The 26,270-nt window shown below is 30.7% G+C and overlaps 4 protein-coding genes across 5 annotated transcripts; 2 read left to right on the top strand and 2 right to left on the bottom strand.

Moving 5' to 3' along the window:
* Positions 1–1,758: 1,758 nt before the first annotated feature.
* On the top strand, positions 1,759–5,072 carry LOC126655844 (linamarin synthase 1-like). Its single transcript, XM_050350174.2, has 2 exons — positions 1,759–2,336; positions 3,836–5,072. Exons 1-2 carry the CDS (start codon positions 1,823–1,825, stop codon positions 4,765–4,767), a joined length of 1,446 nt encoding a protein of 481 aa, XP_050206131.1. The 5' UTR covers positions 1,759–1,822; the 3' UTR covers positions 4,768–5,072.
* Positions 5,073–5,372: 300 nt separating this feature from the next.
* LOC126655847 (multiple organellar RNA editing factor 2, chloroplastic) lies at positions 5,373–9,731 on the bottom strand. Its single transcript, XM_050350179.1, has 4 exons — positions 9,266–9,731; positions 9,070–9,167; positions 8,926–8,991; positions 5,373–5,764 (listed from the first exon to the last, which is right to left on the bottom strand). The coding sequence occupies exons 1-4, from the start codon at positions 9,673–9,675 to the stop codon at positions 5,622–5,624; spliced, it is 717 nt and encodes a 238-aa protein (XP_050206136.1). The 5' UTR covers positions 9,676–9,731; the 3' UTR covers positions 5,373–5,621.
* A 3,007-nt stretch (positions 9,732–12,738) lies between these two features.
* LOC126655345 (cyanate hydratase) lies at positions 12,739–26,235 on the top strand. 2 transcript variants are annotated; one of them, XM_056103625.1, is made up of 4 exons: positions 12,739–13,104; positions 13,352–13,423; positions 13,606–13,714; positions 26,176–26,235. In XM_056103625.1, the coding sequence occupies exons 1-4, from the start codon at positions 12,833–12,835 to the stop codon at positions 26,218–26,220; spliced, it is 498 nt and encodes a 165-aa protein (XP_055959600.1). In that variant the 5' UTR covers positions 12,739–12,832; the 3' UTR covers positions 26,221–26,235. The 2 variants fall into 2 exon arrangements, with proteins under 2 accessions (XP_055959600.1, XP_050205435.1); XM_050349478.2 differs by lacking the exon at positions 26,176–26,235 and adding an exon at positions 14,448–14,734 and having other exon boundaries at positions 12,744–13,104.
* Positions 14,898–17,058, bottom strand: LOC126655343 (linamarin synthase 2-like). Its single transcript, XM_050349476.2, has 2 exons — positions 16,437–17,058; positions 14,898–16,029 (listed from the first exon to the last, which is right to left on the bottom strand). The coding sequence occupies exons 1-2, from the start codon at positions 16,951–16,953 to the stop codon at positions 15,083–15,085; spliced, it is 1,464 nt and encodes a 487-aa protein (XP_050205433.2). The 5' UTR covers positions 16,954–17,058; the 3' UTR covers positions 14,898–15,082.
* Positions 26,236–26,270: the final 35 nt, after the last annotated feature.

The raw sequence follows: 26,270 nt of genomic DNA, 5'->3' as shown, positions 1-26,270 counted from the left end.
ATCCACTGTATCCTGGGATACAATAACATCTTTTCCTTTTTCACTTCGAGTTCTAGCCATAACTCTTAGTGTCCCACTGGGCGTGCCAAAAATTGTTACTGGCGTTTTGCGTTTGTAACAACAAGCGTGTGAAATGCGGGCGTGCCAGGAAGCGGATTCCAATTTGTAAAAACTTGACTTCTTAAACAAGCAATTGAGGTCTGGTTAACCTTATTACAAGTACTCCAACGAGTAATGCTAAGAACTTAAATAGAAAATATGAAATTCAACAGTAAATGTGTTTACTAATTGAATGAAATGAAAGTACAGGTGTTTGTGTAGAAATTGCAGAAGTTCAATCGTAAAGTTCTTTACTGATTGAAGAAAATTGAAATGCTAAGTGTTGAGTGTTTTTGCCTTTGGGCTGGTTTTTGTTGGATTTGATCGGGGGTTGCAAATTGGCTGCTCTTCTCTTATTTATAGCTTTTTCCTTTGAAAACTACTGCTTCATGTTTCAACTGCACACGTTCTTCCCCACTTTCAAAAACTGTCAATCGTGTTTTGTTTCTGCTGCACGTGCTTTTTAACTTCTTTTCTTCTGGAATGGACTTCTTGGGCTTATGGGCTATTTAAGTTAATATTTAATGGCCATCTTAAATTTGGGCTTAATCTTCTGCAAATGGACTTGGACTTTTTGAATCTGTTAGGAATAACTAACCAACCTCTGGAAATCACCTTCTAGAAGTCAACCTCTAAAAATCAACCTCTGGAAGTCACCTTCTAGAACTCAACCTCTAAAATCAACCTCTAGAGTAAAAATTAGTCAACCTCTAGAGACCAACCTTTGGAGACCAACATCTGAAGTCAAAATTAGTCAACCTCTAGAAATTAACCTTTGAAAATCAACCTCCGAAGTCAATTATTCACAGTACTCTTTTATCTTTTTAAAGAAATATGGGCTTTTATGGCCTTTTAGCCATATTTTTAATTTTGGTGCAAACAACAGTGACTTTTAGTATTTTCCACGTAATTTGATACGTTGTAAATTAAATCACAAATTTAAGCGTAATTTGTAATTATAACACTAATTTTAAATTTTTGGCAAATTTTAATTACAACGCAAATTTTAAATTCATCATTTCAATTGTATTTTTATTGACTAAATTTTTCACTAAACCATTAATTAAAGACCCAAATTATAAATCGACACCAAATTTTTCTTATCTTTCAGTCAGAGTATGTACAATTATGAATTTTTAGTCATAAAAAATACACCGAATTTTATTTTGATAATAGATTTTAAACAAAATCAAATTTGGTGTACATAAATATCAATTTTTAAAAATTACAATAAAAATAAAATTACGTGTTAAGATCGTAATTTTTTTATGTAATTAAATCTTTTATTTTTAAACTTATTAAAAATTTATTGTGAATGCTCTTAAGTAGTGGTGTTTCTTAGCTACTTCTCGCGGTTTTAATAGAAATTTTGTTCATAAAAAAGAAAAGCTTCATCAACACATTTGACGAATATAAATCTAAATTATCATGACTTATTTAGTATTCTTATTTTCATACTTTTCAAATATGCTCTTTCACTTATTCTTTGACCATATTGCAATTTTATTAATCCATCAATAAAATATGTATTATTATAAACAAAACTAGCTATATCTATATCAAATTTCAAATTATGTAACATCTATCCAAAAATATTTTTATTTTCTAAAAACTTATATATTACATCGGTTGTATATATATATATATACAACACATTTATATGATCACATAATAACCAAAGCTCTATACAAACGATACTGTGAAAGCTCTTTAACATCTTATAATGTCAAGCCAATCTCTAGTCCAAAAAAAAGGCCATATTGTGCTAGTTCCATTTCCAGCACAGGGCCATATTAACCCCTTTATGCAGCTAGCCAAGCTCTTACACTCAACAGGCTTCTACGTAACTTTCGTCAACACCGAATTTAACCATGCTCGTCTCCTCCGGTCTAAAGGCCCGGATTTCTTCACCGACTTGTCGGACTTTCGGTTTGAGGCTATACCCGATGGGCTACCGCCATCAGACCGGGACGCCACCCAAGAAGTTTGGGCCCTATGTGATTCGCTCCGGAACAATTGCTTTGATCCTTTTAGAAATTTATTGGCTAAGCTGAATTTAAACCCGGAATTGGGTCGAGTTAGTTGTATAATCTCTGATGGTGTTATGGGTTTTGCAACGAAGATTGCGCAAGAATTTGGGATTCCTGATGTTCAATTTTGGACTGCCTCAGCTTGTGGTTTCATGGGGTATTTGCAGTTTAATGAACTCATCCATAGAGGCATAGTTCCTTTCAAAGGTACAATTTTAAAATTTCATTTCGTACCTTACCTCACCTTACTCTTATGCTAATTACTTGACTTGATTGTTGGAGGGTCACTTTATAAGTGATGGTGTCATATCAAAAACTGAACCGTACCGAACCAAAAATTTATGTTCGGTACGGTTCGGTTAAAACCGAAATTATTATTTTTTTGTTTTTTTTATTTTTTATATAAAAATTAATTCAAATATTAAATAATTTGGATCTAATAAATTTTAATATATATTGTATAAAATGAATAAACTTATTTATCAATAATAACTAAGAAATTAAGACCGAAAAATATAAATATAAATATATTATTTTTAAGACAAACCATAATTTTTTTATATTACAGTTCGGTTTTTTCAATTTTTCATTTTTCAAAATACCCAAACTGAACTCCAAACTTTTTCTAAATAGGAACCAAAGTAAACCGTTTTCACCGAATAACCGAACCAAACAACGAATTTGGTTTGCTTTCGTTCGGTTTTTTAGTCTGGTTCGATTCTTGCACAGATCTATGTGGAATATTTCCACTCATGTATCGTCTAAAAAAACAAGGTGACTTTTTATTAGAGGCATATATATATATATATATAAATATATGAACCTATCTTGCATCACGTAAGGAGTAAATGACAATACATATTCTAATGGAAACAAGAAGCGAAGTCCAGGTTCTACCGATTCTGATGATTCTGTAATTTACAACTTAAGGATTTGCATTATCTTTTTGCTTTTTTCTATGGACGATACATCATTTTGTTGTTTGGTGGTGGAAAATCTTGTATTTGATGATAGAATTTGATGCAACATTTGTCCACAAAATGACATGAATTTAGATAAGTACCAAAATTTATAGGCAATTTGACTTAAAGTTAAAGATTTTTTGTCTTTAATTAACAAAAAGAATTACGTTTGAGTTATTTGAATCTAGTGTATAAATTTAGAAGCTGTATTGGTTTTAATTAGAGACATTTGTTCTTCGTTGACAAAAATAACTAAATGTGAGTTAATTAAGCCTCGTGCACAAACTCTGAAGCAAGGGATCATTTCGGTCTTTTAATCTGTATGTTAGAGTCAATTAATTCATATTTAGTTATTTTAAATTTTTAATCAATCAAAGTAATATTTTTTTCTTGATAAATGATACTCTTTATTTTTATATCGATCAAGAATAAAATAGTACAAAATGAGCAAATTCAAGAACCAAGATGACCATATTTTATCTTTAATTTATTTAAAAATAACGAATATTTGTTTGGCCTAAACATAGAGAATATTGTTCTTAATTAATTAAAATAGTTACGCGTGAGTCAATTAATTCTGATACACGAGTTTACGGACCGCGATGACCCTTTATTCCAAATTTAGAGGATGCTTAGATCCTTTGCTCAATTTGCTAATGTATAATTAAATAACAAAGCTTTTTATTCATAAAATGTGATATTGTTTGTAGCTAATATATACCAACCAAATATTTTGCATTTCAGATACAAACTTTACAAATGATGGCACTCTTGAAACTCCAATTGATTGGATTGAAGGTATGAGCAACATGAAACTCAAAGACATACCATCCTTCATCAGAACAACCAATCCCGACGATATCATGTTAAATTTCTTGAAAGACGAGGCCGAAAACTGCTTAAAAGCATCGAAAATCGTCTTCAACACATTTGATGAACTTGAACATGAAGCTTTAAACGCAATTAGGGCAAAAATTCCTCATATGTACAACATAGGACCACTTTGCATGCTAGAAAATCACATTCCTTCTTCGCGTAAACAATCCACGTCGGATTTGAAGCTAAATTTATGGAAAGAAGATTTCAGATGTCTTGACTGGCTTGACAAAAGAAACCCTGGATCAGTTATGTACGTAAATTATGGTTCTATTACAGTTATGTCAGAGGAGGACTTCAAAGAATTTGCATGGGGTCTTGCTAATAGTAACCATCCATTCTTGTGGATAGTCAGAGCGGACGGAGTGAGAGGCGATTCTGAAATCCTGCCCGAAGAGTATTATGAGGAGATTAAAGAAAGAGGACTTATAGCAAATTGGTGTCGTCAAGATCAAGTGCTATCTCATCCTTCAATTGGAGCGTTTCTAACGCATTGTGGATGGAATTCGACGTTGGAAAGCTTATCTAATGGTGTTCCTCTTCTCTGCTGGCCGTTCTTTGGTGAGCAACCGACGAATTGTCGGTATTCGTGCACGACCTGGGGGATTGGTATGGAAATTGATGGAGAGATTAAGCGCAGTGAAATTGAAAAGCTTGTTAAGGAAATGATGGAGACTGAAAAGGGAAAGGTGGTGAAGGAAAATGCTTTAGAATGGAAGAGAAAAGCAGAAATAGCAACTAAAATTGGAGGATCATCTTACCAAGATTTTAACAGATTTATCCAGGAGATTCTACTTTGAAAACAACCATATATTGAACTTAAATGTCCTTCAATCAACGTTTTCTGTTTTGGAAACATGTTAAAAATTGAGTGTTTCAGACACGAAACTTCATTTTTTAACACAAAAAAACCTTAAAATAATATGGTTTCGTACGGTTCAAGTGTCTTGTTTTGTATGGGCTGCATAGTCTATGAGGATAATGAAAAAGTGATAATGTACCCTCAATAATGAACTTATTAATTATTCTCTTTGATTAATAAAGTTCAATCTTTCCTCTAAAAAAAAAAGAGTTTGTAATCTCATAATAAATTGCCGGTTTGTAATCTTGGTGCCCTTTTGGTCAGTATCAACCGTTTGTAGTGGGTTCTTTTAAATGCTAAGAGCTTCCGTGGTTGACTTAAATAGACAAGTAAGACTCGTCCAAGAGCAGTAAAATCTTTCGTAGTTATTCGAAAAGTTATTTGAAAAACATTAGTCAAACAATAATAGTAATACTTTTAAATTTAATTATTTTAGTAGTATTTAGTAAGAAGATTAAAGACTATTTTTCGTTCATTATCAATTACAACCAAAAAATTTAACATTTACAATTATATCACAACTAGCAAAAGCTGGTAAGGAACTAATGAAAATTTCAGACATGTTATTCAACAAAAGAGTATACAACAGTGAGACAGTTATAACAGACATCAGATGTTTCCGTCTTACATTCATTACCTTTCCATAAATGTCTACAAAATGCTCGCACACAATCATCATTACTAGTTCAACAATCTTCCGAGCATTTAAACCCTACTCATAATCGTAACCAAGCAGAAAGAACAAGAACCTCAGGGCCACAATCTATACAACTAGTTGTTCCGCTTGGAAATTTACCGCATATTTTCTCTGCGACGCACATATCTGGTTCTATCATTGTATCTTGGTCTATCATTAGCTCTCTGTGGCTGTGGTTCCACCCTTCTCTGCCTTTCAGGTGATCTTTGAACTATCTCCCCATTCACAAACAACTCAGCTGCAAGATAAGAGTAATCATATTAGCTGGAATCTTGAGAAACGATGAGCATCTGTGACAACAGACAATGTCACACAAACACATCCAACACATTAAACCTTAAATCACAAGGCACCTATACTATAGGGATTTAGTTTTCCACCTAATACACAGACCGAACTAAGGAACAAATGGCATTAATGACCAAGTGATGGCACTTCTACAACTTATGGAGTTTTAACACCAGTACAGGACCAAGATTACATTTGATAATTACACTGAACTTTGTCTCATCTCCAAAAGTAACCCATATGCAATTATTAGCCGTGCCAAGATGAACTAATATAGAACAACAATTAACAAAAAAACAATCCAGCATAGAGTAGGAAATGAATGAATCTTTACCAAAACAGTAGATACAATACCCTAATCATACAAATCCAGAGTATGAACATAGAAACCATATTAATAAATTTAGATGCAAGTAAGCCTTCAACAGAATTAACTCAGCCACAATCAATTACAAACATGTGGGGAAAAAAATTAAAAACCAGCCAGAATATAAACTTAAAGGCATTATAAATTATGTATCATCTCCAATGAATCTGCAGCTCCATTGAGGAGAAAAATGCAGAAGGTTAGGATAGAATTTTGATGCAAGTCCATTAGCATTCAAAGCCAGTCATTATCCACTTGAGATTATTAGCTTTGCCAAGATGGACTGTCAAGTCATACATGTGGGGGAAAAATTAAAACCAACCAGAATATAAAGTTAAAAGGAAATATAAATAATGTATCATCTCCAGTAAATCTGCAGAGCTCCATTGAGGAGAAAAAAGCAGAATATGTTAGGATAGAATTTTGATGTACGTCTATTAGCATTCAAAGCTAGTCATTGTCCACTTGAGATTATTAGCTTTGCCAAGATGGAGTGTTATGACATACATTGGTTAACAAATAAAAAATGTTAAAAGGAAAGATAGTGGCAGCCACGGGATATGCATGTGTAGCAGTGGAGGGCACATTTATACACCAATGATTTTTTGTCATACGAGTTTGTTTTAGATCTCAATATATAAACAAATATAGAACATACAGATTTAAGCTCATGCAAATCAGTTAACAAGAATGGTCATCAGGACTTTTAAAAAGAGAGATATAATTTTCTACTATAGATTAAACGTAGCATCGTCATAATTTTGTTTCAAAACAGGAGTATAACTGCACAATCGACATGGTAGGCACATCTCAACTAGTCATAATGATGTTTCATTACTATTGATCTGCAGCTTCACAAGGAGCCCAAAATTGTTAAGACTTAAAGAATGAAAGTTCAATTTAAGTCCATTAGCATTCAAAGCTAAACATTGTCAGTAAGACTAATTTAGTTTTGCCAAGATGGACAGTATATTAGACAAACACAGTTTCAAAATTCATAATTTGACAAAAGTAGCATCATCATAATTTTGTTTGAAAACAGGAGTATAACTGCACAATTAATATAGTAGTACATCTCAACTAGTCATAATGATGTTTCATTACTATTGATCTGCAGCTTCACAAGGAGCCCAGAATTGTTAAGACTTAAAGAATGAAAGTTCAATTTAAGTCCATTAGCATTCAAAGCTAAACATTGTCAGTAAGACTAATTTAGTTTTGCCAAGATGGACTGTATATTAGACAAACACAGTTTCAAAATTCATAATTTGACAAAAGTAGCATCATCATAATTTTGTTTGAAAACAGGAGTATAACTGCACAATTAATATAGTAGTACATCTCAACTAGTCATAATGATGTTTCATTACTATTGATCTGCAGCTTCACAAGGAGCCCAGAATTGTTAAGACTTAAAGAATGAAAGTTCAATTTAAGTCCATTAGCATTCAAAGCTAAACATTGTCAGTAAGACTAATTTAGTTTTGCCAAGATGGACTGTATATAAGACAAACACAGTTTCAAAATTCATAATTTAATAACAGTAGCATCGTCATAATTATGTTTCACAATCTGCATGATCCATATAGTGGCAGGTAACAGCATGATTAATACAGTAGCACATCTCAACTTGTCATAATTATGTTTCATTACTATTGATCTGTGGCTTCACAAGAAGCCCAGAATTGTTAAGAGTGAAAATTCAATTTAAGTCCATTAGCATTCAAAATCTAAACATCGTCTGTAAGACTACTTTAGTTTTGCCAAGATGGACTGTATATCAGAGACACAATTTCTTAATGAACAAAAGGTCAACGCGCCCCCTAAACTTGTGTCACGGGATCATCTAACCCAATTTACACTTTTTTGAGCAACTAACCCCAAAACTCTTCATTTTCGGGTCAAGTAACCCCATAATTATATTTTCAAAACGCGTAAAATACAAATCGGAGGTGAGGGATGCAAAAAAGTAATTAAATGCTTCCCTAATTGTTGCGATATAATTATCCTAAATCTGTTTTTTAAAATAAAAATATAAATTATGGGGTTATTTGAACTAAAAATGAAGAGTTTTGGGGTTAGTTGCTCAAAAAAGTATAAATTGGGTTAGATGACCCCGTGTCACAAGTTCAGGGGGCGCGTTGACCCTTTGTTCATTTCTTAATTTATAATTTGACCAAAACTAGCATCGCACACTTTTAGCAAAGTCATTTATGCTAATTAACTTCCTAAATCTTCAGATAGTAGACCATTGTAATTCTACATGTTCATTATAGACACAAATTTATATGAAAATACATTAGTTTGGTTTAAGAATGAAATGCACCTAATAATGCTACCACTCAAAATATTACTGCATGATTCATCTTTAAATACAAAAAAAAATATTGTTTCAATCCTACTGATCTGAAGCTTCACATGAAGCACGGAATTGTTAAGAGCAAACATTTGATACAAGTCCATTAGCATTCAAAGCTAAGATTGTCTACAACTCCTTTAGCTTTGCCAAGATGGACTACGCATTAATAGGATAATCAGATTGCACTTGAGACATAATTTTGCAATTAACATTTCACAAAGCACCACTGCACCCTATTGTTAATATCAGTATTCACTATCAAAAGTGACAAATTAATCTATATAACGGGGATTTCTCTTGAACCAAAAGAAAAAAATCAAAAAAATCAAATTAATCTAGGAATTCGCTACATAACAAACAAACTTCTAGGAAGTCAAACGCTTACCACCATAGTCCTTGTTTTCGGGATCGACATAAGAATCAGGTAGAACGAAAAGAACACCGGGCAAACCTGTTAACCAACGCAATCAAATTAAAGCACATTTCGGAGAAAGAAAATCATACTAAATCAACTTTTAAAGCAAAGGACCTTCAAGCTTGTTTGATGTCTCCTCATCAATCTCACAGCCAAATCCAAAATATCTCTCACAAGACACATTATAAATCTTCTTCTTGGCTTCCTCCTCACTAAAACCAACCAACAAAAACATAACTTAACAAACATAGTTACAAAAATAATCTTAAATCAGTAAAAATAAAACTTGAAAAATAAATCAATTGTATACCTGCCAACAACTTTAGCTAAAGTTTGAATATAACAATCAATCATTTGCTGCTTAGCAGCTCCTTCACCGCCAGGCTTGTCCATAACAATAAGCCAATGCTCATAATCACATCCCGGAAAAAGCGGGGCCATTTCATTCGGCGGACGGTCACTGAAGTTTGACCCTGAGTTCAACGGCGAGTAAGTCGAGTTACCGGAACGGTTGACCCGGCATCGAATGGTAGTGAAACGGGTCGGTTTGATTGAAGGGACGGCATGAGAAAGAGGAAGCAGTGAGCGGCGAGAAAGGAAAAGGGACTGAGGAGAAGGTGGTTGAGTTACGATGGCGGTGGAGGTGGAGAGGAGGCGCTTCGGGAGGAGGAAGGAGAAGGTGAGGTGGCGGGTGAAGGAGCGAGCTAGGGTTTGGGCCATTTTGGATGGGGAGAGGAAGAAGGGTTTTTGGAAGAGATAGGAAATGGGAGTGAGGGTTTTGTGGATATTTATTGTTGAGATGTGTTATCAATGGGCTTGGCCTTCTAAATCATGGATTTGATTCATTTCTCTTATTAAATTTTTCTTATTTTGAAGTGTTTATCTCAATTACGCCCCGCCATTTTTACATCAAGCCATGAGCATTTGCGATAGGGAATTATTTAATTATTATTTATTTTTTTATTATTTAATTTTCTAAATGACTGGCGCGCAATTGGTTTGTTGCACGAATGACATAGCGACACGGTTGTGTTGTATAATTATTTTTTGTTTTATTTTATTAACAAATTATTAATTTAAAAATTAATCTAAAAATAAAAATAATTTTAACAATAATTACTTTTTTATATAAGACAACCACCATGATCACCATCAGAGCATTTATCTCATACAAATGACGTGCCACGTTATTTTTACAACAAAACAATAAACATTTGCAATATAGAGTCATTATTTATTGCTTATTTTTTTATTATTAAATATTTACATATGGCTAACGTCTCATTGGTTTGTTACAAGAATGACATGGCGTAACCATTGCGTTGTATAATTATTCTCACCATCAAATTTCCATCACAGAGCACTAGAGGACCGTTGTCGACCATTATTTATCACTGGATTTCCTTAACCGACCGTCGAAATACAACGACTGTTTACCGGAATTTGGTTGTGGATGGGGCGTAAATTTTGTTGGACTTTGTAATATTGTATTCATCTTAGATTAATAACTTTAAATTCAGGCGGATATGACGCTCGTCCGATTTTAACAGTGGATCTTACGTGTCTTTAAGTGAATCTTATATTGTTGTATTCATATTAGATCAACAATTCAAATTTTACGTGGATTTAACATTGGTTTTATGTGGACTCGACTAAGGTTTATATTGTTATATTCATTTCAGATCCACAATTTAAAATTTAGGCGGATCTAACATAGATTTAGGATGTAAATTTTATATTATTGTATTTATGTCAGATTAACATTTCGAAATTTATGTGGATCTAACGTCGATTATAGGTGGGTTTTAAATTGTTGTATTCATGTCAGATAAACAATTTAAAAATTTAGATATATTTACAAACCGGACACTCGCGTCCCACTGCGCCAACTGGTTGGGGCGAGAAACTATTTAATCTCAAAATGTTTCAGTGACGAAATTTTAAATTATGCGACAATGTTTTGTCAATAAAAATAAAATATGTTGTAATGGCACTATTTTTTGACGACCGACTCTATTTTTTTTACAATTATCTCTTTTTAGAATTTTGTCTCTTTAAAATTTATAATTTTTTAAAATCTAAAATTTATGATTTTCACTCTTCAACATTTTCGCTCTAAAAAATTATGAGCTTTCACTCTCTATTTTATTTTTGAATTATCTCGTTTTTAAAAATTTTATCTTTTTAAAACTTATAGGTTTCTAAAAATTTATAAGCTATCTGTCTCTAAGGTTTTTGAATTATTTCTTTACAAATTATATATCTCCAAAATTTATAAATCTTTTTTTTTTCAGGGATTTTTATCCCAAAGATAGAAGTCATTGATAAAGATTAATTACATAAGAAAAATCATATTATAAAACTAAATATCATCTTTCAAATGTTGATCTATAAAAATACTAATAAATCCAACATACAAGCTAAAAAAATTGAAAGAGTATAAATTTAGCTATAGATTCCGTATTAATTTGACCGAACGAGAAGCAAGATTTCTGTTAAAGCGGGACTTGGATATGCGTTTTACTCCGATAGCCGACCACACATGACCCGCTTGATCCATTGAAGATTTGTATTTCTGATCATCTTTGTCAATGAAATTCTTAGAAGATAAATATATAGCCCATCAAATTTTAGATCTACAAAAGATTACCTCAAAAGTCCGAACAATCACTAAAAATTCTCGAGCGATCTATGAAAGCAAGCAACACAAAAAAGATCCTACAAAATATATATATATTCTTACAAGAACATGATAAAATCTACACTGAAAAAAAAAATTCATCTTAAAGAGATCTTATTAAAAGGAAGATTAAAACTCTATATTACTTACTATTCATGGACGGAGAGGAAGTGATTTTCGATTAGAATCAGAAAATCACCTTCTCCCACCCTTAAACATATAAAAATGAAGAAGAGATTTTTAAAGAGAAGAAAGAACAATTATTTTAGAGAGAGAGCGCTCTATTTTAGAGAGAGTTCATAAATCTCCCCTCTTAAATATTTTCTCTTTTTAATAATTTATAATTTTGTTTTCTAGATATTTTTGAATTATATCTTTTTAATTTTTTTTCTAAAATTTATAATTTTCCATTCTCCAAAATGTTCTCTCTAATTTTTTATGTGCTTTCTCTCTTTAAATTTTCTTTGTAATATTTTGAATTATCTCTTTTTAAAATTATCTCTTTTTAAAATTCTCTCTCTCTAATATTTATAAATCTCCACTTCCACCACTCTAATAAAATTATGAACTTTCTCTTTTCAAATATTTTTTTCTAAAAATATACGAAATTTTTTCTCTTTAAATTTTTCTTTCTAAATATTTTGAATTATCACTTTTTAAAATTTTATTTTTTTAAATTTACAAATTCTCACTTCCCAATTTTTTTTCCTCTTTAAATTTTTGTAAACTTTCACTTTTTTAAATATTTCTCTCTAAGTTTTTATGAACCAATTCTCGGTAAGGTTTTTTCATTTTTTATATATAATGAATTATTATAAATTTTTTAGGTATAAAATATAAAAAAACTCTCGTAGTTTTTTTAAATGTAAAAATAAATTCTTAAACTCTTTTTTGGGTACAATTAAACCCTCATGCTTTTTAAATTGAGCAGTTAAACCTTTTAATTTTTTTTATTGGACAAATAAACTCTTTCGTTAAATATGTTGGTCAAGGAGGTCAAATTTATTAAAAAAATCAAAAATTTCTTTAATATTTACAATATATCTCATCTTAATCCTTTAAAAGGCTTTAATTGATAAAATAAATAAATTGGGGACCAAACACTTAAAACAAAATTAGTTCAATTAAAAATGTGATAAGAGCATAAAGAAAACCAGTTTACTAGTTTCTATTGACGTTTTTGACTAATTTCTGAAAATGGCAGAGACTAGCAAATCAGCCGTAGCAAACAGCATACTGGCCGTGAAACAGAAGTCCGGCAAGAGCTACAGTCAGATAGCGGAGGAGACTGGCCTCACAAACGTGTACGTGGCGCAGTTACTGAGAGGCCAAGCCCAACTCAAGCCTGAAACCGCCCCTAAGCTCCGAGCAGCACTGCCGGATCTAACCGATGAGCTTATTAAGGAGATGATGAAACCACCCATGAGATTCTACGACCCGAACTTGCTCCAAGAACCAACTGTTTACAGGTGATATTGATTGGTTTCTTTTGATTGTACTTAAATTGATATTCTTTTTAAAAGATTTTTGATAAATTTGGAAAATTTACGCAACCGTTGTGCCATGTGAACAAATCAATGATGGGTTAGCTATGTGGAAAAGTTAATAATTAAAAAATTAAACAATAATTAAAAGATTCTCTATCGCCTTGTTGTAAATATGACATGGCACAACCAATGTATGGGATAAACACTCATAAATTTGTTTGTTTTACAGGTTGAATGAAGCAGTTATGCATTTTGGTGAAAGCATTAAAGAAATTATCAATGAAGAGTATGGTGATGGCATGTAAGTTTCCCTTTTCCCGTGTCCGTTTCCGTGTTACCTAATGCTTGTTATAGAACACTTGTACCGTATGTATGTTCGATTAATGTGCACCTGGATATCTGCAATAGTATGTATATGAGCATGAAGTTACATATTGTTAACTTAATTCACTTTGTTTTCGACTTCTTTCGTTGTTTTATCAGTATGTCGGCCATAGATTTCTACTGCTCTGTTAACAAAGTGAAAGGGGTGGATGGAAAGGATCGTGTGGTTGTGACATTTGATGGCAAGTATTTGCCTTACTCGGAGCAGGTTTGTTGATTTTAATATTGTACAATAATTAAAGGCTTATGAATTTATGTATATGATTGATTGTGTTGAGATAGAATAAACATAAGAAATTAGATAAGAACTGAACAGCAAGAAGAGTACTTAACTGAATCATAGTAACAGCAGAAAGCAAATTTTGTTTCATAGTTAATCCTCGTAAAGCATCTCCATCAAAACTTGTATCCGATAATTGATGATAAATTGGCCTTTGTGAGAAGTATCTAAGTTCAACCATCAGTTTTTTTCATATCTTAAATGAAGTTGGGGATTGGACTGAAACTTATATAAAGAAAGTTTCCTTGAGTTGTAGCTTTGTTGGTTTAGGATTTGACCTACCTTTTGTTTTAAAAAAACAGACAACAAAGATATGTAATTTTTGCAGTGCTCGGTATTATTTTGTGTTTGTCAAGGGCGGGAATAGAAATTTTATGTTGACATGCAATGCAACAACACCAACTCAGCCCTTAACTAGATAAGAAAAAAGAAGAGAAAGTGTGGGAATAAATGTATATGTTCATCTCAACTTCGTAAGATATATATATGTATACTTTTGGACTGTATGCATACTATATATCCTTCACTTTCCCAATCTACTACATAACTAACTACAGAATCTAATTTTTCATGGCTCATTAGCCTTATTGTTCTATACAGGAAATTAAATGTCATCTCCTTTTCCTCTCGGGAAATTGAATTATTTTGTTTTCCCTTGCAGAAAATAGAGCACATGACTTCGCTACCAAGGTTTAATGAAAAGAAATAAATCCGGATTTATGATGCTAATGCGAGAAGCTCATTGTCCTTATTAAAGTGTACATGGAGTCCTCAGGGTAAGTATTACCTTTATGTGGGCTCTGTAGAATGGTATATATATACCCTTTTTATTTGGAGGGAGGCTACTATTGGTTCTTAAAATAAACAGAATGAACTTGATTGCTGAACAATGTACATTATGGGATCAAAATGAATAAAAGGTTGCAGAACCTCTAGTAAATTTCAACATCTCTTGTTTAAAACAATGTCATGAAATTTTAATGTAGTTTAAATAAGGAATCTTGTTCTCTACGATTTCGCATGTGCTTTGTTTCAATAATCTAATAACCAAATTTATTATCATATTGAAGAAAAAAAAACAAGGAAATTAGGTATTATGAAAGAACAAGTCTGACGATAGAAGTGCTAAAATGAATTGGCAAATTTCAAGTAGTTTATCATAACAGAGTAATCTCCATACCCTTATACAAGTGATCTGCCTGCCCCTTATTAAATAATTACACACTGAAACATTACGAAGATATCACAATTCCACAAATAGCAAGTAATAGTATCCTTCCTGACATTATTTCAAATTTAATCTGCTAATTGCAAATCACTATGAAGAGCCTCTTTAATGAATCTATTGAACTTATTGTAAGATGATCCTCCTTTAATTGTTGCTTCTTCTGCTTTTCTTTTCCATTCTAATGCCTTTTGCTTCTTTTTCTTTCCATCATCCCCTTCCATCATTTCCGTAACGAGACCTTCAATTTCATCCCTCTTCACATCATGATTAACCTCTATACCGGTTTCCCATTTAGTGCACGCATATCGACAGTTGGTCTGTTGGTCAGCGAAAAATGGCCAGCAAATTATAGGCACACCATGACTAACAGCTTCCATTGTAGAATTCCATCCACAATGTGTCAAGAAAACACCAACTGATGGATGTGCTAGCACTTGATCTTGTTGACACCAACTTGCTATCAGTCCTCTGTCCTTGATCTCCTCGAAAAATTCTTGGGGCAAACTTGCAGAATCTCCCTTTACTATATCTTTCCTGGTTATCCATAAAAACGGGTATTTGCTGTTTGCAAGACCCCATGCAAATTCTTTCAAGTGTTTCTCGGACATTGTAGTTATGCTTCCATAGTTTACGTACACAACGGAGTTGGCTTCTTTTTTATCAAGCCATTCTAGACAGTTTGAGTCTTCTTTCCATAAACTTGATGCAAATGATTTGGATTCATTATCTGATATGTGCCTTGCAAGCAAGTTAAGTGGACCTATTGTGTAAATTTTTCCAAGGAACTTATCAGCAATTATAGCTTCTAAAACTTCATATTCAAACTCATCAAATGTGTTGAAGATAATTGCAGGAGAGTTCAAGCAGTTCTGTGCTTCTGATCCCAAGAAATCATACATTATTTCATCGTTTGAAGTGTTGATGAACGTTGGCATATCCTTCAGTCGAATGTCGGTCATGCCAGGGATCCAATCAATCGGGGTATGACTCATGGCATTGTCCAGAAAATCTTTAACTGAAACAAAAAGAAAAAGAAGGTAAGATCATACCAACTTGCAATTCATTTAAGCTTCGAATGATATGATTGTTGTCTCATAAATCTTGCGTGCACGAGCTTAAAATTGTCTTGCAAGCATGTTCATTTTTGATATCAGACGGCTATAAGTTCATGAGCGCAATGCAAATGACGTTTATTGAATTACTAAGCATGGAAACTTTTCAACTGCTATATTTCAGTTTTGTTTCCATTTCCGGAAACACTTCTAAAACCTCGAAACTCAATATTTATAATATATTTTTGTAAAAAATTACCGTTTCTTCATTTTCTATTTTGGCATATTTTTGTTTCAATGTTTCCATGCTGCATAGTTGAATTATCATAGTTTAATATCTAGTCAAGGGATAGAAGAAATTGAGATGTACCTTTATATGGCATGATTCCTCTTTTTTCGAGTTCACAGTAGTGTAAATAGGCCATGTAGCTGCAAGCTGAGGCAGTCCAAAACTGAACCTGTGGAATGTTCAATTCCGCAGCAGCTTTTATGCAAAAACTCATAATTCCATCTGAGACTATGCAGCTAACCGGAGGCGCTTCAGATGACGATTTTGAATTTAACTTGCCGAGTAGTTCTTTAAATGGAGCCAAACAATTCTTTCTTGTTGAATCACACAAGGGTGCAACATCTTGTGTTGCATCAAAAGTGTCTGACGGTGGCAACCCGTCCGGTATAGTCTCAAATCGGAAATCAAGCAGACCCTTGACAGAATCCGGTCCTCTAGACCGGATTAGTCGAGTATGATTGAATTCCGTGTTGACAAAGGTTACGTAAAAGCCTGTCGAGTGCAAAAGCTTGGCTAGTTGCATCATAGGGTTAACATGGCCTTGTGCTGGAAATGGAATGCATACTGCATGAGGTTTTGTGTCTCCAACAGAACCCATTTCTCAGCTAATTAGTTATATGAATTAGATTTTTTTTGTTTTTCTATTGGATTTAGAACATAGAGGTATATGGTTTTAATGCATACATTATGGGTTGGTTTGCATTATTTTTATAGTCGCACTGGTGATGGCTTTACAGTATGGGGTATTATGCCTCATGAATTTCTAATTTAATTTTCTATTAAAATCTTTTGAAAAGTCAATTTGTTTTCATTCTCAATAATTTAAAAAGGAAAGTGATTTATTAGGACTGGTTACGTCTAATTTGTGCAATCTTGGAAAATTGCACAGCTAGTTTTACCCTGTTTAATTTAACTAGTTTCGCATTACGTGCTATGCACGTGGCTCGTAATATAATATATTCGGTTATTAATTTTTTTTTTTCATACCGAATTCATTCTTTTTTGGTTTTATAATAACCATAATTAAATAATTAACTTAATTTTATTAATAATATCTTTAAAAATAATAAGATAGAAATTTAAATAATATTATATTGACCAAATACAGTATTTTGCTTTTGTAGTTCAATCAAACTAAAAGATAGGTATTTCTACTAATTTGGAGACAATTTAGTTATTTTTTACATACTAAAAACTAAATTGGAGATAATTTAGCTACCTATTTTAATTAGGATTTTAATTACAATAGTGATTAATTAAATAACTAATTAGTTAATGACTATAAAACCTTTATTTAGTAGTAGTGATTAATTAAATAACTAATTAGTTAATAACTATAAAACCTTTATTTAGTAGTAAACTGAAAAGGATTATTCAGTAAATTTGCCTGTCCCCCCCCATCCGTGCTTTTATATATAGTATAGATATAGATAGATAATTTAATAGTACCAACTGTATCTTCTTTATATTTCGTACTATTCCTTTTCAAAAATATATTATCTAAATAAACAAAAGTAAAAAAATAAAAAGTAAATTAGTTTATATAAATTGAAATTTCTGAAAATGTTTTGTTAAATTAAAAATTTATGAGGCTGTTTTTTTATGTCTTTTCAATTGTTTAGATAAAGTTTTTACACAATTATTTGGAAAAATAAAATTAAAATACTGGTACAAACAGTAACTGTCAGCTAAAAATGAATTTGCAAAACTGCTGGATTTAAAAAACGGGAAATTCTTACCTAGACCTGGTCTATGAACTAAAAATTACCGTTGGAATTAGCCGCGAATATTTTTGGTGATTTTTCAGTATTCAAATCACATCGTAATTCATTTTTAATGTTACTCCGATGAATCCGGATGGTGGACCTTGACATAATTTTGATAAATTTATTTTATTGTGTTTATATGACATGAATTCGAGATGGATTTGGTGAATTTATAAAGTATATTTTAGGTGGATCTAAATAAATTTAAGATTATTGTATTTATGTTGGATCAAAAATTATTCAAGTGATTTTTAATGGATTTTATGGTAATTTGAAAGGAGTTGATCTTGAGATTATAATATTTCAAGTGAATAATACACTAAAATTCATCTAAAATTTATTTAAGATCCACTCCTTATTGTCAAAAATTTTTTTACACAATATTTTAAAAAAATCATTAAATGAAATTTAGTTTATTTTTATATCCTTTTATTTATTACATTAAATGCTTCACGTTATATTAAAAAGCTCATTTTAAATCTAATAATAAAAAAGGATAAAAAAGTAAAATTTAATTAAAAATAAAATTTAAATGCGAATTATCAATTAAAATAGTACATCTATACAATGACATTTTATCAGTTAGAGCAGGACAGAGAGAAAAAATGTTAATATTTGATCTACAGTCAACATACCACCATTGACCATCGCTGACAGACCAAAATTTTGGCCAAATTTTGGTAATCAGTCACCAGCAACCGGCCGCCGCCATCAGACCACCACTTGCTGCTTCCAAACCACAATATTTCTATTTTCAGTAAATTTAAAAATAAAAAATAAAAGATTAAAAAAGTTCAAGTGGTGAATTGGTTACGCATGAAGTGCAATTTTTTAAGTTTAAAGTATTTTTATGGATAAAATTTTAAAATATGTGAAATACATACTTTCCTTACATATATATATTTCCAATTATAATTTTTACTCTAATTATTATACTTCTTGAGCATTACTTTTGTTTTGCTATCTATTTTAAGCTATCCTTCGTACTTTATCTCTTATTTTTCTAAACTTTACGTTATTAATTAACGTAAAAATGTATGATTCTAATTAGCTCAAAATAAATATTATTGATTTAATTTTATAAATTATAATTTCAATACATGATGTATAATGTATACAATAATTTTATTTATTAGGTATTGTTTAGTACTGTATCCGTCCAAAAATAATTGTCTATTTTTCTATTTTCAACACAGTTAATATTTCAAGTTTTTATAAGTTGATCTTTATTTTTTTTATTATATTTTTATTAAATACTATGACTACATTCACTTTCTTGAAATAATAACAATGAATATAGACTTTAAATAGAGGCAATAGAGAAAGATTAATTTTAAAGATTGTAATTTATTAAATAGTGTCGCCAACATGTTGATCGTTTTTTACGTGCTTCTGTCTCGCATGGAAACCGTGCATTGGCTCGACAATAAAAATATTTATATTTAATTTTAAAATATAATTATAAAATATTATACATTTTAATATATCAATTTTTATGAATATCTAAAAAAATACTCACACGTATATATAAAAAACAATTTGAAAACAATTTTTATCTTTACAAATAGTTTGTATCTATAAAAAAAGAGTAAGTCTAAACTAAGAAATAAATTATTATACTTTATATAAATATTAAATAATTTAGTAATGTTTTGAGGATATAATAGTATTTTTAGAAAAAAATATGATTGATTAGATATAAAAAATAAAATATAACATATATTAATTTTAGAATGTAAAATATGAAAATATTAGTTTACTTAACTTGTAGAAAAATTCCGTAATTAATCCTATTTTTATATTTGTAAATTTTGTGAAGAAAAATGTGAGAAAAGGATTGGGAGGGAGAGTAGAGGGGAGTATTTATGATGGAGTAAATTAGTGATGCAAAGGATACCAATTCCATCTGTATGTTTATGACTGATTATTGTTAATGTGAGGATACACATCACATTTCCCTATGAGAAAGGAAACATGAATACAACAATTCATTAATTTTATAATTAAATTAATCGAGTCATGGCTGATGAGATAAGAGCTTGTTTGAATATACGCTAAACTTCAATGCTAGTTTATTAATAAAGGGATTGTGAACTTTTAATTTTTTTTATTTCAGTCTGAATTTTTATTTATTTTTTTATCAGTATTTTAACATTTTTAAAAGGCCTAATTACTTAAAAACAGCCCATCTTGAACTTTTTTTCCGTTTATATCCCGACGTAGAAAAATTTTCAATTATATCCTATTTCGGGTTTTTCGTTTTCAACTCTACCCCGAAATACTAAATTGTTCTTTTTTCATCTAAAAAAAATTAAAATAGTCCCTTATTTTTAACTTATATTCTAATTAGACGTTAATGTTATTAATTATATAAAAATACCATCTTCTTTAAAAAAAATTAACTAATAATAATTATTTAATTTATATTAATTATCATTAATTTTTTTAAAATTAAAAAACTTAAAAAAATTAATACTTACACAATTAAAATAATTAAAAAAAAATTCAGATTTTTTTTCGAAGGAGGAGCCCGAGCTCGGGCTCCTCCTTCTGATCTGAGGAGCAGCTCCTTCTCCATGGAAGGAGGAGCACGCAGCTCCTCCTTCCATGGAAGGAGCATAAAAATTAAAAAAAAATAATTTTTTTAAAAAATATATTTTAATGACGGGTTTTAAATTTAAAGAAGTATTGGTAAATCGGAATTTTTTAAAAAATAATTTAATTTTTTAATTAATGATTAGGATTTATTTAAATATTTTAAAAGTTAAAGAATCTATTTGTATTTTTTCAAATAAGAGAAAAGATGATATGATCCTTCTATTTGTTGTTATTAACATTTTTATCTATAAATTATTCAAATTATCAATTGTACCCTTAGTGGGGGTAGAGTTGAAAATGAAAAACCCAAAATAGGATATAATTGAAAATTTTCCTACGTCGGAATATAAACGAAAAAAAAGTTTAAAATGGAATGTTTTTAAATAATTAGGCCTTTTTTAAAATGTATCAAATAAGTTAGTTGAATGATAATTGTGTATGCAACGTGTGTGTGTATAAGAAGGTCATGATTATGCTTATATTTATTTTAAAGATGAGAGTATCAAAAGTCTAGAATTGACATTATATCAAATTAAGTATGATAAAAATAACAAGAGAAATAGCAAATACCATTGATAAGAGAAAAGAGAAGATGGAGGCTAATATTAGAAGGGAAAACCTTAATCTCTAAAATAAAAGTACATTTATATATATAGACTAACTAACTTAGTGAGAAAGTATATTTGGCCACTATTCCAAGTCTTATACTTGGCCACTACTCCAAGCATTGTACTTGGCCACTTCTCCAAATCTTACACCTAAATAAAAAACCTAAACAATAATAGGAAAGGACTATACTACCCTTATATAATCATAACATAACTATCTTTACATCGCCCCTCAAACTTATGATGCGACAACAATAAGCATCGAGAGTTTGTCAGTCAAGAAACGAAAGCGCAAAGAGAACAATGGTTTGGTAAACAAATCTGCAAGCTGTAAGGAAGAAGAGACAAAGGGCAACGTCAATGTGCCATTCTGAAGATGATGATGAGTAATATGACAATCAATCTCAATATGCTTGGTCCTTTCATGAAAAACTGAGTTATTTGAGCAATCTGAATGGCACTCTTATTATCACAGTGCAAAGGAGTTGGTCGCCGCAAAAAAACACCCATATCAGAAAGCAACCATCGCAACCAAACTATTTCACAAGTGGTAGAAGCCATAACACAATACTCGGCCTCAGATGAGGACCGAGATATAACATCCTGCTTCTTACTTTTCCAAGAGATAAGAGAATTGCTTAGAAAAATACAGAAGCCAGTAGTGGATTTGCGATCAGTGGGATCACCCTCCCAATCAGCATCAGAGTAAGCACATAACTCTAAAGCTGAAGTAGATAAAAGCAAAAGAGTCTGAAACTGAGTGCCATAGAGATATCTCAAGACACTACTAGAAAACAGAGAATTACCGACGTAAATTTTTTGATTTAACGACGAATTTTAGCCTTTTACCAACGACAAACTTAATTTAACAACGGATTTCAGCTTTTAGCGACGGAAAAATCCGTTGCTAATATGCAGTTTTCTAGTAGTGAGATACGAATCACAGCAGCTCAATGTACTGTAGTAAAAGTAGTAACAAACTGACTGACAATGTGAACAACATATGCAATATCAGGACGAGTGATAGTGAGATAAACCAAACTCCCAACAACCGTTTTATAAAGACTTGGATCTGGCAGAGGTGACCATCAGAAATAGATTACGGAGCATTGAGCTCAATCCGAGTATCAACAGTCTTATTATCAGATAGGCGAGAACGCTAAAAAATATCAAAAATATACTTAGATTGAGAAAGAAGATACCCTTTTGGAGAAGATGCAACTTCAAAACCCAAGAAGTAATGAAGAGGACTTAAGTCTTTCATAGCAAAATTGCAAGTCAACTCGGACTTCAACAAGCTAATTCCAATAACATCATCACCCGTAATAATTATATCATCAACATAAACGGAAAGTAAGATTCGTTCAGTCGAAGTACACTTGACAAACAAAGCAGAATCATGGTTACTTGGACGAAAACCAAGAGAAATTATGACTGTAGAAAATTTCACAAACCAGGCACGGGGAGCCTGTTTGAGATCATACAGAGCCTTCCTAAGTTTGTAAATTTCACCAGGACAATGATCAAGACCAGGAGGAGGAACTATATAGACTTTTTCATGAAGGTCACCATTCAGAAACACATTTTTAACATCCATTTGGGTTATATCCCAATGACGTACAGAAGCAACAACAATAAGAGTTCGAACTATAGTCATTTTAGCAACAGGAGCAAAAGTCTCCTCATAATCCATACCATATTCCTGAGAATAAACCTTAGCCATCAAACGAGTTTTAGATCTTTTAATAGACCCATCAGACTTTGTTTTAATCTTATAGACCCAACGAGAACCAATAGCTCGTTTTCCTGCAGGAAGAGACACTAAATCCCAAGTATGGGTTTGATGAAGAGCAGTTAGCTTCTCAGCCATAGCACACTGCCAAAGAGAATCAAGAATTGCTTCTTTGTAACATGAAGGCTCAGAGAGACAATGAATAGAAGTAAAAAAGAAAACAAATTGTTTAGGAACGTCAAACCTTCAAAGCTTTAAGTTTTAAAATAAAATTAAGGACTAAAAGAAAATTAACCTAAGACAAATTGTTTGTAGATTAGAAATAATGAAAAACTAGATAGAATACCTGATCTTGAGATGTCTTTATATATAGAGGAGGAGTCCTTGATGTGTTGCAAGAGTTGTAGTTGAAATCGGGTCAAAATCCGCGTAGAAAAAAGATTTTTCACGTTTTAGATTCGTAGGTAAATCCGGGCCAGTTCCTCAATAGTGCCTGATTCCTAGGAACACGACATTTTTTAGGAATTGGCCACAAAGGATTCGCAGAATGTAATCCGGGTCAGTTCCTCAATAGTGTCTGGTTCCTAAGAACTAGGCACTTTTGAGGAATTAGGCACTTTTTTCCAGCTTTTCTCCAATTTGCTCCAAATTGCTTTGATTCACTCCATACGCATAAACCTACAAAATAAACACCTTTCCAAGCATAATATCCTAAAAAATATGCAATAATACTATATCAAATACTTGGAAAAACCCTATATAAAATATGCGTATCAACAGATTGAGACTTAATTAGCATCAATTAATCATAATTAACCCTAATTAAATCCCAATTAACAGTAATTATAATTCTAATTAAAATCTTATATTAAAACTCTAATTAATTATAATTAAGCATGATTAAACCTAACTATAGTTTCGCCATCAATTGTTCCGTCGTTCATCGCTGCTGCGGGAGTTGAAGACCGTCGATGTTGTTGCTTGTTCAACCGGTAGGTAACGATGGCTCGGTATAGAAAGGAGAAGCGGTGGTGGTAGAAGAAAATAAGAAAAAGGGTTATTAATAAATTAGGGTTCGAAAGTCAGAGAGGAGATAATCAAAATGTCAAAAAGTGCAAAATGGTCCTTGCATCTTTATTTAAAAATTGATAAGATTTTTGAAGTTTTAATGTTGTAGGAATTAAACTGATATTTGATAATTATTAAACGCTAATTTAAGTAATCAGATAATTTTAAAAACTATTTTGAACTTTTTTTACCATTGTACTCGGAAGATTTTTATGTTGCACTTCCTTATCTATATCTATATATATCTATCTATATATATATATTATAATCTTGAGCTCTAAAAGATCTTTCACACAATTTCGCTAAGTGTCTTTCTATATTTCATCCACGTGTACAACTATATTCAAATTTATTTTAATTCTTATTTATGTAATTTAATTAATTATTTCTTAAACACAATAAATTTTATAGTTACGAAATTCAAAGAGATTATTATAAGTTATAAAATTTGAAGAGTTTTGTTTAATTATTTATTTTTGTAAATTATGACTTAAAATATATTTTTAAAATTATTTTTTATTAAAAAAGTAATTTAAAATATAAAAAATGAAGGTTTTAAATCCATTTTATTTTTAAAAAAAATTATGAAATTAAAATTTAAGGAAATAAATTTAATTAAAAAATAATTTTGAATTTAAAAAATGAAGGTTTAAATTCATTGCATTTTAAAAGAAAATATGAAATTAAAATTTAAAGAGTCTAATTTATTTCTAATATTTAGTATATAGTATATTTGAATATTTCTAATGTTTAATATATTATATATGTTTAAAAAGTTATTAATTTAAAGAATTTTTTTATACATAATTAATGTTATAAATTATGAAATCAATTATTATTTTTAATTAGCTATAAGTTTAATTAATTATAAGTTTTTAAAGTCATTTATTATGAAATCTTAAAAGTCTTTTATATTATTAATATTTGTAACTTATGAAATATGTGAAAAGACTATTTTTCTATATATAAATGCGAAACATCAATCAAATTTCATACATATAATTTCTTATCTTATATACATGTATGCACTTGTATACTAAAAGAGAGGTATGTATTTTTCATCTTTTCAAATGATAAAATATATTTATATTTTACAAAAAAATAAAATTACTTATAGTTGATTTTTTATTATTCATACTCAATTGATGTGTTTTTATTGTAAGAGAAAAAATTGCACGTAAATTGTTAATTTATAATTAGAAAGCATGTTTGAATGATATTATTTTTCTTTATTTGCTTAGTAGTGATATGCATGAATTATATTTTATGTGTGTTTTTAACTTTACAACTATATAAGATCATGTAATAAAATAAAATTATTTAATTTTTGTTACATTTTATCATCTTTTCAAATGACATTTTATTTATATTTCACGAAAAAACAAAATTACTTATGGTTGATTTTTTATTATTCATGCTCTATTAAAGTGTTTTATTGTACGAGAAAAAATGCACGTAAATTGTTAACTTACAATTAGTAAGTATATTTGAATGATATTTTTTTTATTTGCTTAGTAGTGATATGCATGAATTATATTTTACGAGTGTTTTTAACTTTACAACTATATATGATCATATAATGAAATAAAATTATTTAATTTTTGTTACAGTTCAAATTTTTCATGTATATATATATAGTATAAGAAAATAAATTTGTTGTAGATTTTATTATCAAAACTGCGCAGCGCGCGGGCATCGACCTAGTTTTAAACTAAAAGCTGGTGTTTCAACTCTGAGGCGGAGGATGACGCTAACGGAGGTTTTATGTTCTTCTTCTTCTTTTGTTTACATCGATTTTAGGGCTCTTTTTTATTTCTTTCGTTGTTTTTCTTCAGTTTGTCAACCATAGTATATATCCTGTTAATTTCAAAGGAAAAGAACAGCAATTTCTATCATTCATACTATATATCCTGCAGTTTCCGACAATCTATTACATAACTAATTACAGAAACTAATTGTTCACGGCTAATCCCATTGTTCTAAACAAGAAATTATATGTCATCTCAGCTTGGTTACTTGTAATTGAATTGTTTTGTTTTCTTTTGCAGAAAACAGAGCACATGACTTCGCTAATGAAAAAAAGTAAATCCTGATTCTGATGCTGATGCGAGAAGCTCATTGTCCTTGTTGTAGTGTTCATCGA

This window comes from Mercurialis annua, linkage group LG7 (assembly GCF_937616625.2).
Source record: "Mercurialis annua linkage group LG7, ddMerAnnu1.2, whole genome shotgun sequence".
Classification (NCBI taxonomy): Eukaryota; Viridiplantae; Streptophyta; class Magnoliopsida; order Malpighiales; family Euphorbiaceae; genus Mercurialis; species Mercurialis annua.
Note: the sequence above shows the minus strand (reverse complement) of the source record. Positions and strands in the feature narration are given on the sequence as shown.